The 15,409-nt window shown below is 35.0% G+C and overlaps 1 protein-coding gene across 38 annotated transcripts in view; it reads right to left on the bottom strand.

The window, feature by feature from the left end:
- LCL1 (LHY/CCA1-like 1) overlaps nt 1-12,753 on the bottom strand; it is a 73,305-nt gene extending 60,552 nt beyond the window's left edge. For 8 of the 38 annotated variants that reach the window (XR_002283170.2, XR_016061560.1, XR_016061566.1 and 5 more), the window contains exons 1-5: nt 12,354-12,735; nt 10,190-10,247; nt 4,653-4,788; nt 4,426-4,545; nt 3,977-4,096 (exon numbers count right to left, since the gene is read on the bottom strand). Coding sequence is in view for 20 of the 38 variants with exons in the window: in XM_088874891.1 (XP_088731017.1) it covers nt 3,977-4,096; nt 4,426-4,545; nt 4,653-4,788; nt 10,190-10,247; nt 12,354-12,553 (634 nt within the window). In the remaining 18 variants the exon portion in view is untranslated. Of the gene's footprint in view, nt 1-3,976; nt 4,097-4,425; nt 4,546-4,652; nt 4,789-10,065; nt 10,538-12,071 lie in introns of those variants that run through there. The other 30 variants (XR_016061568.1, XR_016061561.1, XR_016061567.1 and 27 more) reach the window with 19 other exon arrangements.
- Nucleotides 12,754-15,409: the final 2,656 nt, after the last annotated feature.

The following is a 15,409-nucleotide window of genomic DNA, read 5'->3' as shown; positions in this document are numbered from 1 at the left end:
TTTTGGGGAAGAGTAGTAAACTCTTGTAACCTTTATCTCACCAATTTTTTAATACATAAAGGAGTCCATCACAAGAATGTAAATTAATACCCTTGCACAAATCATACAAAAAAGAATAGCTTATACATAAAGGATGATAATTTTCCAAGTAAGAGTTTTCTAGATTAACATTTTCTCTTTACTAGAGTAGTTTCATACGCAAGCCATTTACATCATAACAGAGTAGCTTTACAAGAGTAGTTTCATATAAAAGATTACTCATTCCTAAAGGAATCACATAATAGCCAAATATGTGAAAGTCATTTCTTCATATACCAATTTCCCACTTTCTACTCTAACCACATGTCCATTGTAATCTGTGGGTTGTTGTGAGTGCATTTAAAAGGCATTACACAAAACCTCTAACTTCAAGGTATTCAAATCGAGGTGGTCATAAATACTTTAAATATTTTTTGTAAAATTCTACTAAAAATAGCTAGAGGGAACACAAAGACAGGTTAATGGGGGTCACCATCATCACGGCATCAGGGATTATATGGTAAAAGATCATCATCATCATCATCATAATCCAATTATTTGAGATCGGCTACATGAATCCTGGTCTGTCATTCTACTCTATCAAGGGCCATAACCTGAGTAAGGTCATAAGTCCCCATATCTTTTCTTATTACCTCCAACCATGTCCTTTTGGGCCTACCCCTTATCCGTTTTGAGCCTTCCACTTGAACCAACTCGTATTTTCTAACAGGTATCGAATTGGGTCTTTTCTACACATGGCTAGCCCAATTAAGTCTACTTTCTCTTATAAGTTCTCCCAAATGTATTCATTTCGAATTCTATCTCTTCTTGTCTTGCCAGTCATCTGTCTCGACATCCTCATCTCTGCTAAATTCATCCTATGGGTATGTTGTTTATTGACGGCTTAGTATTCTAGCCATAAAGCAAAGTTGGTCTCATAGTTGTCCTATAAAACTTCCCCTTCAGCTTCATTGGTATGCGGTGATCACATAAAACTCCAGTTGCACATCTCTACTTTCCCCACCCAGCTCTAATTCTATGCACGACACATTCCTCAATCTCTCCATTTTCTTGGATTATCGACCCAAGATATCGAAAGTGTGCTCTTTTTGGTATTTCTTGGCTATCAACCTTAACTACTTCATTGTCTCTACTCATATTATCATTAAACTTGCATTCAATATACTCTAACTTAGTCCGGCTAATTTTAAAACCTTCAAATTCTAAAGCATCCTTCTAAAGTTCTTTGTGTGGTTGTTGCTTCGGGTCTCATCAATCAAAACTATGTTGTCCACAACAACATACACCAAGGTAGCTCATCTTGTAGGTGCCTAATTAAGCCGTCCATAACTAAGACAGAAGTATGGACCATAGTCGTGGGAACCTTGGGGGTAAGGCCATGTTCCCACGTTGGGAACTCGATCCCGTGGTTCCTCTAAGGAATCTTAGAAGGAGTTGGGTTTAGAGAAATAGGAATCTCACTTCTTATAACATGGGATCTTGGTCTACATGCTTGTAGGATCCCTCCAAGGAGAGGAGCTATACTATTAATTAAACTATTGGTCCTCGACCTAGTATTATGGAATTTATTTCTTTAGAGTATATTAAATTGCAATATACTAGAATTATAGTAATAAAAAAGGTACAGTTTAATATCATAGTAAGCCAATTATGATATTATTAAACTATATTATTGTAGTAAATTGGAGTATTATAACTATGACATTGGTAACAAGCTAAAATATTTGATAATAGATCAAGCGGAAATTGGCTCGATTCTAATTTTATCATATGGTATTCATTGCTCCTATTTTATGTATAGTGGAGCTTCAATTCCTCCAAGTCAAAACCTTGATCCTTGTGACATGGGATATCTCTCTCCCTGATGTCCTAAGATCTAGCTTCTGAATTTGTTGAATGTACAAACGTCGATCCTAACCCCAAGGAACTTCCACCCTATGGCGGTTGAGCATTCCCCGAACCAATCCAATTCCCGAACCCACTCTAGCCTCCAACAACTATGGTATGGGCTCAATACTAACCTCTAATGTAGACCTACTGTCACTAAGGGTGTGTTTGCCATGTGGAGTTCTTAGGAGTGGAAGTGACTCTCCCACAAATTATGGAAGACTAATCTTCCATCATTTTTTATGGAAGGGAGGTCTTCCAAAAATGAACCCATTTTAACACTAAAAAAAGTTGTATGGAAGGCCTCCCTTCCGCTATACAGCTTCCACACAGTAATATCAATCATGGAAGTGGGAAATTTGACTCCTACTTCTAGTACTCCCACTTATCAAACACGCCCTAAAAACTCACTCTTTTTTCCACTAGTTGTCTACATACTAGTTAGCGCTCCCTTGTACATATCTCACCCCAAGTCGATATAATATCTGAAGACTCTTTTCTGTTCCTACACTCACCAAATTAAATCTCGAGGTACTCTATAATAAGCTTTCTCTACATCAATAAAAACCATGATAGCCCTTTGCCCTAAACTTCTCAATCAATTGCCTAAATAAGAAAATAGCCTCAGTTGTTGACCTCCCTAGCATAATATCGAATTGGTTTTTCGATACACTCGTTTCATGCCTTAGTCATTGCCCATCACCCTCTCCCACAGGTTCATAGTATGGCTCATAAGTTTAATCTCTTGAAAGATTGCACAATTCTGTATCTCTTTTATTCTTATAAATAGGTACCACAATACTTTTCTTCCATTCGTCTGGCATTTTCTTTGTTCTCAACACCTTATTGAACAACCTGGTCAACCAACCAATACCAATCTTCCCTATGTACTTCCAAACCTCTATCAGAATACTATCTGGTCCTAAAGCCTTCCTACCTTCATCTTCAAAGCTCCTTTCAATTTCGATATCCTAATTCTACAAATGTATCTATGAACTTTGCACTCATATATGCCAATGTTTCTTTCTCTGCCTGTGTTCCTATTGTGTTTGTCATTTAATAATTTTTTAAAATAAGCTCTCCACTTTTTATTGACCTCTTCATCATTTACCAAGACCCTTTGATCATCACTCTCAGTGCATTTCATATGGTCTAGAATCCTATATTTTTTCTCTCTCATTTTTGTTAATTTGAAAACATCTTTTTCACTGTTACTTGTTCTCAGTTTGCTATATAAATTATCATACGCCTAAAGTTAAGCCTAATTTACCATTTGTTTAGCGCTTTTCTTAGCATTTTTATACTCTTCTAAGTTTTGATCATTTCTAATACATTGTCAGGTTTTATAACATGACCGTTTGTTGCTAACGGCCTTCTAAACCTCATCATTTCACCACCAAGTTTCCTAATCAAAATATCTTTTCTTTCTAGTTTCTCCTAAAACTTCTTTTACCACTTTCTTAATACAGTTAGCCATCTCATTCCACATAATGTTGACCACATGTTCAACATTCTATTTTCCTTCTTTAACTAATTTATTGCTAAATAGGTCGATCTTCTCATTTTTTAAATTCCACCACCTAGTTCTTGAACATCGATTAATTTCACCCTTTCTCTTCGATCTCTTTATGAAAACGTTCATTTCCACGAGGCTATGTTGCGTGGTCAAACTCTCTCCTAAGATAAACTTGTAGTTTGATTATATGTTAAATGATAAAACATGAAAATAATGCATAATCACCAAGAGACAAATAATTGTCTCAGCATGGTAGATTGAAGAACCAATGCATCTGACATAATGTCAAAAAATACAAAATATTATTCTAACATCTCAGGCTATAATAAATATTATAATTTCTAAAATACTCTTTTCAGGACAATCCATTCGTTTCATGTTTTCAACCACAAAAGAAAATAAATAGGGCAGTATCTCAGCATGGGCACAAGCACATAAGTTTTGTTTTCTTCTAGTTTCAATCAATCACTCTTATTAACAGATAATGATTCAAAATATGATATGAGATGTGGAATAAGTAGAAATATAGTTCACCTTGCAGTGATGAACTCTGATTTCCTGGATCAGATGTTCCGCAATCTGACCAAGTGCTTTGCCTGCTTCTAAAACCATCAAAATGGCACTTACTTACCGACCCTGAACTTCCAGAAGCTTCTTGTAAATGACATGGCAATGGAAATATTATTACAATTGTACTTTGCACAACGGATCGACAGAATCTTTACCAAAGTAAAACCATAATATGATCCATATGGACAACCATGGCCTGTGGGAATATCACCATCCAATCAAATGGTTGGATGGTGATCTAGAGAGGATGGGCTGTACAGTAACTGAAACTGTATGGTGGGACGCACTTCCTCCAACCCATTCATGGGATGGTGAAATCATTGTGACCATACATAGATCATATTATATGGGCCCTTCACCAAAATATACGAGAAAGTATTTATGAAGATCCTTAAGTGCAGTAAGAAGAATACCAGGTGAGGTTTGGGCAGTTTTCACATGTGAGGAAGATGAGGCTTCCTGCTGAACATAACCAGGGTGATCTCGACCCAGTGCAGGAGAAAAAGCTTGAAAGACATGTACTGGCATCAAATCTGCTAGGCATTGCAACAAGTAGAATATCAAGATACTAGTTCATATAGAATTATAGCCTTCCAAGTTCCTAGAATTCTGTCATAAACTATCTCAGTTTAGATATTACCACTATTATGACCATTCTTGGAGGCTTTTCGAGGGTATGGATGAGCCACTTTCCTCTTGAGTCTAGGAGGGGGCACATGTTGACTTGTACCATTCTTCTGAACCTTTAAAAAGTACTTTTGTGCATGGCTCCGAATCTGAAAAGAAAGAACTTTTAGACACTAAAAAACCATCATGTGCACATAGAATGAGTGCAAAACCATCATCACTAATAATTATCACTGAGCTTCGAAGTATAACCAAGCAAGCAGAGGTATTGATGTATTGTGTTATAAAACAGAATTTGCTTGTATGGGGCCCAAAGCAGGGAAAGAAAAGGAAAAAGAAATATAAACTGAAAAGAGAAAAATAAATTTTCAGGAATGAGAATCAACTATTCACAGTTTTTCTAAAGAAAAAAGGAAATGAACATAAAGGATGTCATACCTGATCAACAATATCAAGATGCAATAGTTGTATCATAAGATATAAATATGACCAATTACTGGGTATAACCTTAATTAGAAACTGGTAGTAGAAGCCAAAGCAAAAAAAGGAAGATCAAATAACCTAATGATGTACATTTTATTCATTCCACTAGTATTCTGCTCCTTTTTATATGAACTTTATGTCAAAACATAAAAGCCCTAGCAGGGAAGGAGAACAAAACAGACGGTCATTCTTGATGATTCAAGAGATAGCAAAGGAATTCATCCTCATATACAACGAATGTGCAGTAGAAAAAGATCAATACCTTTCTATGCAAGTGTGCATCAATGTTATAGACTTTACACACACACACATGTACATCAACGCTTCGAATATGCACAGCATTCAAAACAAAATAAAAAAAGAATAAATTGATTATCTTTTGCAGTGCACACTGCAGGTGTACTCTCATTTTCTACAGTTATTTGCTCCCACTAATCTATTACCTCATATTGTAAGCCTGTCATAAAATCTATTACTGAAAATATCAAAACATATCATAGCTTTCACAAAGACTAAGGTAATATACTACGCATATTTCATCTTTAGACATAATGATATGACAAAACTCATACACTTGGTAGCATAAATAATCTAAAACATTGTGTTTTTAGGTACAAAACGGAACTGCCTAGAACACCATAGTAAGAAAAACTATAATGGCAAAAATATCTGTGTTAAATGTTTCTGCAATAACATTAATAACTCAGGACAAGAAACTATGTGTAAAGGTTAAAGTATGCATTGAAAAGCACATGCCATTATCTCCTACTACCAGCTACATATTTTTATCCATTGGAAGCTATACATGTATATTGACAAGCTTGTTCAGTTCTAGGATAAATAATTCAACAACTACAGACAAGTAGTGAAAAAAATTATTTCATTGATTTATTATAAATTCTGAGAAGTAAGAATTCTATAAAAAAAATGAAACTGAAAAGGAAAGTTTACACCTTTGGAAACCTAGGAATCAATAAAATGGTAGCTAGCTCCTCAAAAAAAGGAAATCCCAATAATGATAGCCCAAAAATTATCTCTAGATTATCCTTCATTTTCTTTATTACGGATTTCCAGATCTGCTACAAAAATATACAGAAAGAAAATGGAAATATTTCTGCCATAGGTTTCTATTTCTATCAGACAATTCGACTTGGTGTACAAACTTGATGCAGTAGCTTGGAGCAAGGGTTTACTATAGAAGAAGATAGGGAAGATCCAAAATTATATAAAGATGCAAAAACCAAAGATAAAATAAGGAGCATCTGCTGCTCTAGGGTTTTGAATAAGAGTCCACATAACATAATCATCCATTGTGCTTGAGTACATCCTTTATGTAAGAAAACCCTAAACAAGACCTAATCTTGGACATCCATCTAATCTAATCATGGCCATTTATTAGAAAATATTTTAAGGGAATAAAAACACATAAAAGACTCTAGAAATTACTACTTATACCCTTAAGTGAATAAAAAAAATGAGAAATAAATAAAAGACATAAAAGGATAGACTCAATGACTAATTTACCCTTCTGGGGTTCCTCTTGTAAACTTTAAGTTTATCTCTCTTGTCTAGATACTCAAGAGCCGTATTTAAGGTTGTATCAATCCCCCCTTCCTCAAAAGAATTCACCCTCAAATTCAACGGCTCATTGTCGGAGGTATCACCACGATTTGAAATGAGATGTTTGATATTAAAAACATAGAAAGTGCAAATATGGCTAGATGGCTAGGAAACCTCAACTTGTAGGCATTGTCATTAATCTTCTGCACCACTTCACACAATCCAATCTTACATTGGCTCAGCTTATGATATTCCCCTGCTGGAAATTTATCTTTATCATGACAGCCCACTCAAAATCTCCAACATCAAAAATCCTATGCTGGCGATGCTTTTCAGCGGCTGCCTTATATTTGGAATAATACTCAATCCAACGAATTGTCTTCAACAAAGAACACAATCACCTGTTTTGGACCAAATAAAATATCAGACATATGACAACCTCTTTATAAAACATTTGGCACTGCCTGATCATGAAACCCCTTCATGTCAATCTTGGCAAATACAACATGAGAAATTAGTAAGAGAAATTAATTTTCCTGATAAGAAACTTCATTCTGCCTTGGTACAGAATTTACTGCTTCACCTCTATCAAGAGTATGATTTTTTGTCCAAATAGGGGAAGCCCATTCTAGTGCACCATACCATTCAAGAGATAACCAATATTGTCCATAGACTTCCATTGGTTCTAATCCCTGATGTACAAGGCCATATATGGCAATAATTCCATAAGCATACTGATTTGCAAGCCAACAATATGGACAATACTTGACTGCTAGCAACAATAGTGCTAGATTCTCATGTCTAGCATCAACGAGGAATATGCACTTTTCCCCTATTTTGACGAGAACCAATTCAAGAAAAGAAGAGAAAAATGTCATCCAAAGTACTGAATATTTGACCCCATCTTCACCATCATAAACACCGTCACCACCATTGTCATCGTAGCCAATAGCATGTTCTTCATTGAAGATAGGACCTTATTCTTTCTTTTCATCAAAACCTACTTCTTCATCATAAATTGATTCTTCTACCAAACTTGAATCCTCATCAAGGTACTCATCAAAGATTGATGATAAGTTCCCATGATAACTGTAGGTAAATTCCAGGTCCTCTTCATCAACCAGCTCATTATATATGGGATCACCTTCGAAAGAATGCTTGTTGTCGTCATCATAAAACTCCGGGATCTCCACCTTGAGACTGGTTTCCCATCTCCTACTATCCCTATCTGTATGATCAACTACCTCTCTCCTTGGAGCTTGATCATGGAAGTGATTTATGGATTCCTTATCTACCTCGATCTCATACTCCTAAGAAGGGACTTCCATCTGCACCAAACACACAGAGCTAGGGTTTTGACCAATCTCCTCAGATCTGCAATCCTTTCTCGCGAACTAGCATCAAAGGCTTCTATGATTGTAGCTTTTCCTCCTTTTCCTCTATGTGGAGGCATGGTTGTAGATCTAGGGTACAAAAATGGCGCTACAGTACCATGTTACAATAAATTGCTACAGTTTAGTGCTAGAGAAATGTGCTATAATACCGTACGACAATACCAGCCTTACTTATCGCCGAGCTTTGATACCAACCTAGAACAGACCTAGTAGCCTGAGCTAGGATTTCAGCAAAGGAGAGAGGGAAGATTCACAAGTAAAGAAAGATTCAAAAACCAGAGGTAAAAGAAGGAGCACTTGTTGCTCTAAGATAAAAGTTCATAACATGATCATACATTGTGTTTGAGTACATCCCTTATAAAAAAACGCTAAACAAGACTTAATCCTAGCCATCCATCTAATATAAACATGGCCATCTATTATAAAAGACTTTTACTGAGTGAATGAAAAGGCATAAACGACTCTAAAAAATACCACTTATGCCCCTAAGTGAATAAAAAGACTCAAAAAATAAATAAAAGACATAAAAGGATAGACTCAATGACTAATTTGCCCTTCTATGATTCCTCCTGTAAACTTTAAGCTTATCTCTTTTGTCTAGATACTCAAAAGCAACGTTTTGGGCTGCATCAGTATTGATACAGTAAATATGTTTAAGATGATGCAAGCTATTGTTCTCCATATTATTTCATATTTTTTTTAGCCTATAAAGGGACTCCTCTTCAAGTAAAGTCTAACTCTAAAGGTTGCATTAGAAGCCCTAACTTGGGTCATGAGAATGTAACGAAGGTACATCTACTTTGTGCATGCTTTTCCACAGCTTCTCAATCCTTAACATGATGGTATCAAAGTTCTTCACTTTAAGCTCAATTACAAGACAACTAACAAGACAGGAAATGAAAACAAGAAGAGAAAAATACGAGTAAGGGAAACAAATTTTTTTCTCGATCTCCAAATATTGGATCATCCACCATAGACAGAATCAACAACAGAAATTTTCTTTTGTCCTAATTCTTGGACCACAATCTCTATTGACAAATGAGGTTTCAAGTTATTATCTAGTGATTGTGCAATTATTCCACCCACAATTCTTGGACCACGATCTGTTTTAGTATTGAGCAAAATCATAGAGAAGAAATCTACACAAGAGTGAGTCTAAAGGTTTCACTTCTAAATTCACTTAAACCTATAAAAAGCGTTTTAAAATCCCATTCAATTAGAAGACACATTTTTCTGTCATGAAATTATTTCCTAAATATGAGAAAAAGGATATTTGCAGAAGAATGTGTCTAAATTTTAAAAATATGCAATAAATGGAGCTTCTAAGATTGGATGTCTTGTTATCCTAGAATCTGAACATGTGGGGAGATTCTTTAGAGGATGATAAGGTTCCACTAGAATATCACAGAGCAAATGTTTTATGGCCTCAACAAATGAGATCAAAAATCATGCTCAATGTACTCAGGTATAGATAATATTTTTCCTTGCTTGCCATCTAAGCTCATTCCCAAGATCTTGGATCCATGATTCAGGGGCATATAACCATACTACAGGGACCTCAGGTAATTTCACTTACTTCAACCATTCTTAGATAAAAGAAATACCATTTTCATGGATAGTCATCTGACCTAAGTCATTGGATTGAGGAATTAGAAAATTATCACTTTTTTTTTCTGAAGGTGTACATCTCTTGATCACTTTTGTGGCTCTTCACTCTTCACATTACGAGCTTCCCAACAAATAAATGGAAAAGAAAAATGCACATGATATGCATATTGATTCAAGTGAAGGATCAATGTGAGCTGTTGTACATATTATTGCGTATTTCATAATAGGCTTAGATATACTATTTGGTAAAAACATAGTTGTTGATGTGTACTATGAAGAGAAAGGTTCATGCAACTCATAAAAATGATAAAACTGATGAAATAATACAGCTTAAACATAAATGCAGCATCTTTCTAACATGGTAAAAACAAAATGTTTTACCTTTGGTTTCCTTATTATAAGGAAAAAAGATTCCTTTCATGTGTCAACACTAGATATATGCCTAACTGTGGCAATCTGAGTTCCACTAGACAAAGGAATGCCCCATAATAGATTGTATAAGTACCTGAATAACAGTTTTTGAACCAACAAATGCTTCAATTTTTTTCCAGTCGCGGTCAAATCTGAATAATTCAACAGAAAAGAAAAAACAGGAGGCAATGTTCAGTGGCTCATAATGGATTTACTGGGGCTTGTAAGCCCTAATAACTGGTGTTACATTCCAAAGAAGCAGGAACTCTAAGAGAATTCAACAGATACATCACTCAAGCATATAATAGTACAATCTTATAGAACTTGGTTAGTTAGTTACCCTCAACAGAAACGATGATAAAAAAGAAGAAATGTTAAACCCCAGGAGATGAGTGCACTACAAATTTCTTGGAAGGACAAAACAATCATCTTCTAAAACTTCGTTTAAAGACCACATTAAACCCTCATTTCGAGGGTAAGGAGTGCAAGCATTAGGAACATAAAGTACAGACCAATACACATTGTTTTCCTGTCCCATAGCATGTCATTCAGGCTTTAAGTTCATAGCATGTTGTGCAGGCTTTAAGCTCATACAAGCTCATACATGAAATACGTAATGAAGATGAATGGTGAGCTCAACTCAGAGGAGTTCTCAAATTCAAAGAAAAAGGGGTTAAGGTAAAAAATGATATATGTTGAATATTCTCTGTGTCTCTGTGACATTATAAAGATCTGAAGGTTCATCTAAGGAAGAAAAAGGAACAGCTAAAAACATAGGATTCAGGGTATATCTTAAACTTCGATCACTCCAATGGTATACACTCACACTTCACCTTCAATTCCAGAACTTTGTAAGACTGCTAAATCAGAATTGTATCTTTTCCTTCCAATGGAACCTTCAGTCAGATTCCATCAAAGAAAATCAGTTGTTAATTTTAGCTAACTCATTTCATGTTTTTCACAGGAAATAATCCCTGGGAGTTTTGTTCAAACCATTTAAATTACTAATTCTGTTAATTTTGGACTGGGAATGGTCAATCTATATAGTGGAAAGCTAAGTTTCTATATATAGATGAAGAAGTTGTGTTTTGAGAGGACCAAGGCACATTCACAATGAGCCCTTGGTGGCAAGCACCAGTCTCTAGTGTATCTTGTAGCATGACCTTGTTATTAGATGAAAAGGGAAGTCTTCTAAGGCCTCAGAACAATAAGACACCCCTCACAAAATACCATAGAATTCCCAAAAGAGGATAAAAGGATCCCGGCTGTTATTGGATTGCCATGGAATACATATGGAGTTTTTTTCATCATTATAAACATGGACCTAGAGTCCATTCTAACTTGAACTAGCTCTAAATCATCTACTAAAATTTCTCTTTGCCATGTATAAGAATATGGTAAATTTATTTTTACCAAAGTCCATGTAAATAATTGCAAGCCTAACAGAATACTTTATAAGACAAGGACACAATAAACGCTGCTTTTTTAGTTTTGCGGGATGCTTTCACATTCATAAATAGATCAAATTAAATAGAAGCACCTGGGGTTCATATGCAACAGGGGAATGGGGACAACATGCAGATAAAGACAAATAGATTATTGGATTGACTTATCATGCTTTACCCAGGTCCCCATTTTATCAATTTGCCTTCATGGTTACATCCCTATTCAGGTTAAACCAACATTAAGCATGAAAAGGGGCAAGCAAGGCCATGTCATATGCATAAACAAACCTAATAAGCCCTAGTAACTATATAAGCTCAAAATTAGAATGAATAGTGAAGCAGGAAAGAAGCAATATAAGTTTCTTGATGCCATTACAGTATTGCTCTAACTAAGATACGCAATTCGCCAAGATTTATGGCACCAAACTAGTGGATATACATTTTATAAAACAAAACCAATATTGCGGTGAATAAATAAAGGTAGTAGAAAGACACAAAAGAGTCGAAACAGACTCGAGTTCTTTTGTTTACATTTTAGACAAAGTTGATATTGCGTATCTTCTTCCTTCTTTCAAAACCAAATTAATATCATCCTACAAAAAATTCAAAGACAAGCAAGACTTCGAGGATCCCAAGTCACAAAGATTGAGGAAAACACGGCCAAGTCCATTCAGATTTATATTTTCCTCATCAAGAAAAAAACATGAAAATCTATCCAAGAAAGGAAGAAAAAGGGTAGTATTTTTAGGAAATCAAGGAAAAAGGAAAAGAAAAGAGGGAAGAGAACACCAGAGCTATAATATATATGTATACAATTGCAGAGCTTCAAGAAACTTATCGTGCTCCTCCCCAGTCCAGATTTCCCTTGATTTAGTGGTTGTGTAAAGCTTTCTGATCTTCTTCACTCCGTCTCCCGAGAATGTTACAGAGGAGTCTAAGGCAGAAAGCGCCATTTCCAAATGATCCTCCAAGGCAGAATGGGTTAAAGACCGAGAAAGAGAGAAGCGTGTCATTCAGAGCTTTCCAAGAGAGTGAGAGAGGTGTTTGAAAGAGAGAGAGAGAGAGAGAGAGAGAGAGAGGAGTTTGAAGAGAGAGAGAGAAGAGTTTGAAATTGAAAAGCAGTTGAGTTCGGTTTTAATCAGACAAAAGTGGTAACATTTGCCAAACTATGAAGAGTCTGAAACTCTGAACAAGTGGAGGGAAAATGTTGAGTGGGAAAGGAAATACACAGTTTATTGAAATTTCTATAAGGCCTGGGCTATATGAAAACAAAATAAAGCCTCACTTCAAATCCTTGTCTGGAAAGCACTCTCCACGGAAATCTCTAGACTGGCTTGGCTCTAAATCATTTTTCAATCCTAATGATGAAATTTGAAACTAAAAAATTGGTACAAATATTATGGGTGTACGAACCCTTATTTTTAACGCGAAATGGACAACCTAGATAATTTGTTGGATCTTGCAAAAGTTTTTCAATACTTGAATTGTAATTTCCAATGAGTTATGAGGTGAAGCTTACCTTATTTTGATAGTGCTGCAGGACTATCAAACTATTTTTCTTATCAAAATACACTTACTATTTGAACTATTTAATATTTTGTTATAGGTATATTTTGATAAATTTTAAAACTTATTTTGATGTGTCATTAATGAGCCATTTGAAATTTGATAAAAATAATAACGTGTAACTTGAAATAAGATAAAAAAGTATGGACACGATTAGAAATGCGGTTTCCTAGCGACTACAGTGTCTACTGCTTTATGATGAAAAAAACATGGAAGCACAGCCCAACAAGAAAAAAGTTCCTCAAATAATTCTTTCCCACCAAACAAACATGCCCTTGGTTTAATTTTGTACTTCACTATTTTCTATCATTTCGGGTTGCATTATCGGAAGGGTGAGCTAACTTTGGTTTTTAGAAGTTTGAAATTTCAGTTTATTATAGTACTTCCTTATTTGTTAACATAAAGTATTACGAAAGGCCGGTAGGTCAAGGTGGTTAGGTATCATAATGTGACATCTTGAGTTCCATTAATGTTATATGGGGGGACTTTTTTTCTACCGAACTACCAAAAAAAAAAAAAGTGTTTTGAAGAAACTGGCTCTAGTATGTTTTGGGTTCTCAAAAACCGAAGATCTGGTGCTTCCATTTCTCGATGGTGCTTATTCTCTCATTAATTGTGTCATTTCTCTCTTTGACTTCTTCCTCTCTCCAAATATATCATTTCTCTCAATAAAAATGTCCTAGCTCTCTCTCTAAATCTTCTCTCTAGGAATGCCACCCCCCCTCCTCCTTTCTTTTCTCGCTCCCTCCCTCCCCTATCTTTCTATGTGTATGAGAGAGAAATCCTGAATCCCAGACTCCAGAGGTTTTGTTAAATGATTGTGAAGCCTGATCTTCATAGTAGAGAACTTCCAATCACATTATCAAACAAATCTTCCAGAGCTTCCAAATATCAATGGTTTCAGCTTCTAAAGAACTAAAAACTTCCGGGTTCTAGGAAATCCCCAGCTTCTAGTTACCCAATGTTCCCTTATTGACTTTGTTTTATCTGTACTCCATTTTACAATTTTATATGGATTGTTTCCCTGGAATTTTTATATAAAAATCAATGGATTTGAAGAAGGTATCATTATTTCAAATAAAACGATTAACGTTGATGAACAGACAATGGGACCCGATCCATTTTGGTTGAGTGATTGACTTATGAGTGATTTACCCACAGTAGAGAGCCATGGAGTCATACTTTCCTAAAGGTGCGTTTGGTTCCCTGGGCCTCTGGGATACTTATTTCCCATGGATATCGTACACTTCCACAGTTTGGAGATTGGATTTTTATCTCCGTGAGGATACTCCACGTTTCGAAGCCAAAGCATGGAGATGTGTACGCTACCAAAATAGCTAGAATACATATCTCAATGTTTTCAGGCCAAGCGTGGGAATCCACTAAAGTAATAATAAAACTATTATTATTTTTATTATTGTTGTTGTTATTTTTAATATATATAGTAATATATTACTATTATATATATTATTATGCTATTATGATTTTTATTATTAATATATTTTATTGGGCATGTATATTATGCTCTCTCTAGAGCAGACTTCGCAAAATCGAATCGGAATAGTTAACCAGATATGGGGCCAAAAGCAGTTTAACTGGGTGTAAACCAGCCGATTCAACAGCTCTAACCGGACAAGTTCAAGGCGGTCAAAAAATTATTGAAAAAAATAAAAAAGATGTAAAAAAATCTACTAAAATATAAAAAGCATATAAATAATGATTAAAAAAAAACACATTCAATGAAGTTGAAAATTAATGAAAAAATAGATTTTAAAAGTGAGTATTAATTACCACAATAATTTTTAATATTTACTATAATGTAAAAACTATATTACAAATCAAATTCCTTATTTTTGGGATCTTATAGACATTTTTTTAAATTTTTATTTTTAAAATACCGGTGGATCACCAAAACTGCTCGAAACCGGAACCGGCAAGGGGCTGGTTCCAATCTAACCGGGTGGTTACCAGTTAGATAGGGCGGTTTTTAAAACAATGCTTGGGAGCATAGTTCACTTCTACTCCCTAGATCAAATGATCTAATTGGGAGGAATTTATTTTTTTTTCTCAATATGAGATTTTGAAAACTACATAAGGAATATGATATGATTATTCTCAAAAACGAAATTGAAATTTGAGTTTCCTAGCAGTTAGATCTCACTATCTAAAAATTACCCGAGTAAATAAATGGAGGGAATATAATATCTTTTGGCAATTCTATTATTTTATAATAATGTTATTAATACTTTGTTAATATTAATATTATTATAAATATTACAATGATATTAGTAATATTACAATAC

The sequence above is a fragment of the Amborella trichopoda genome, chromosome 8, assembly GCF_054954075.1.
Source record: "Amborella trichopoda isolate Santa Cruz 75 chromosome 8, AtrichopodaSantaCruz75HAP2 v2.0, whole genome shotgun sequence".
Lineage (NCBI taxonomy): Eukaryota > Viridiplantae > Streptophyta > Magnoliopsida > Amborellales > Amborellaceae > Amborella > Amborella trichopoda.
The sequence above is the reverse complement of the archived record's forward strand: the minus strand, read 5'-3'. Positions and strand labels throughout refer to the sequence as shown.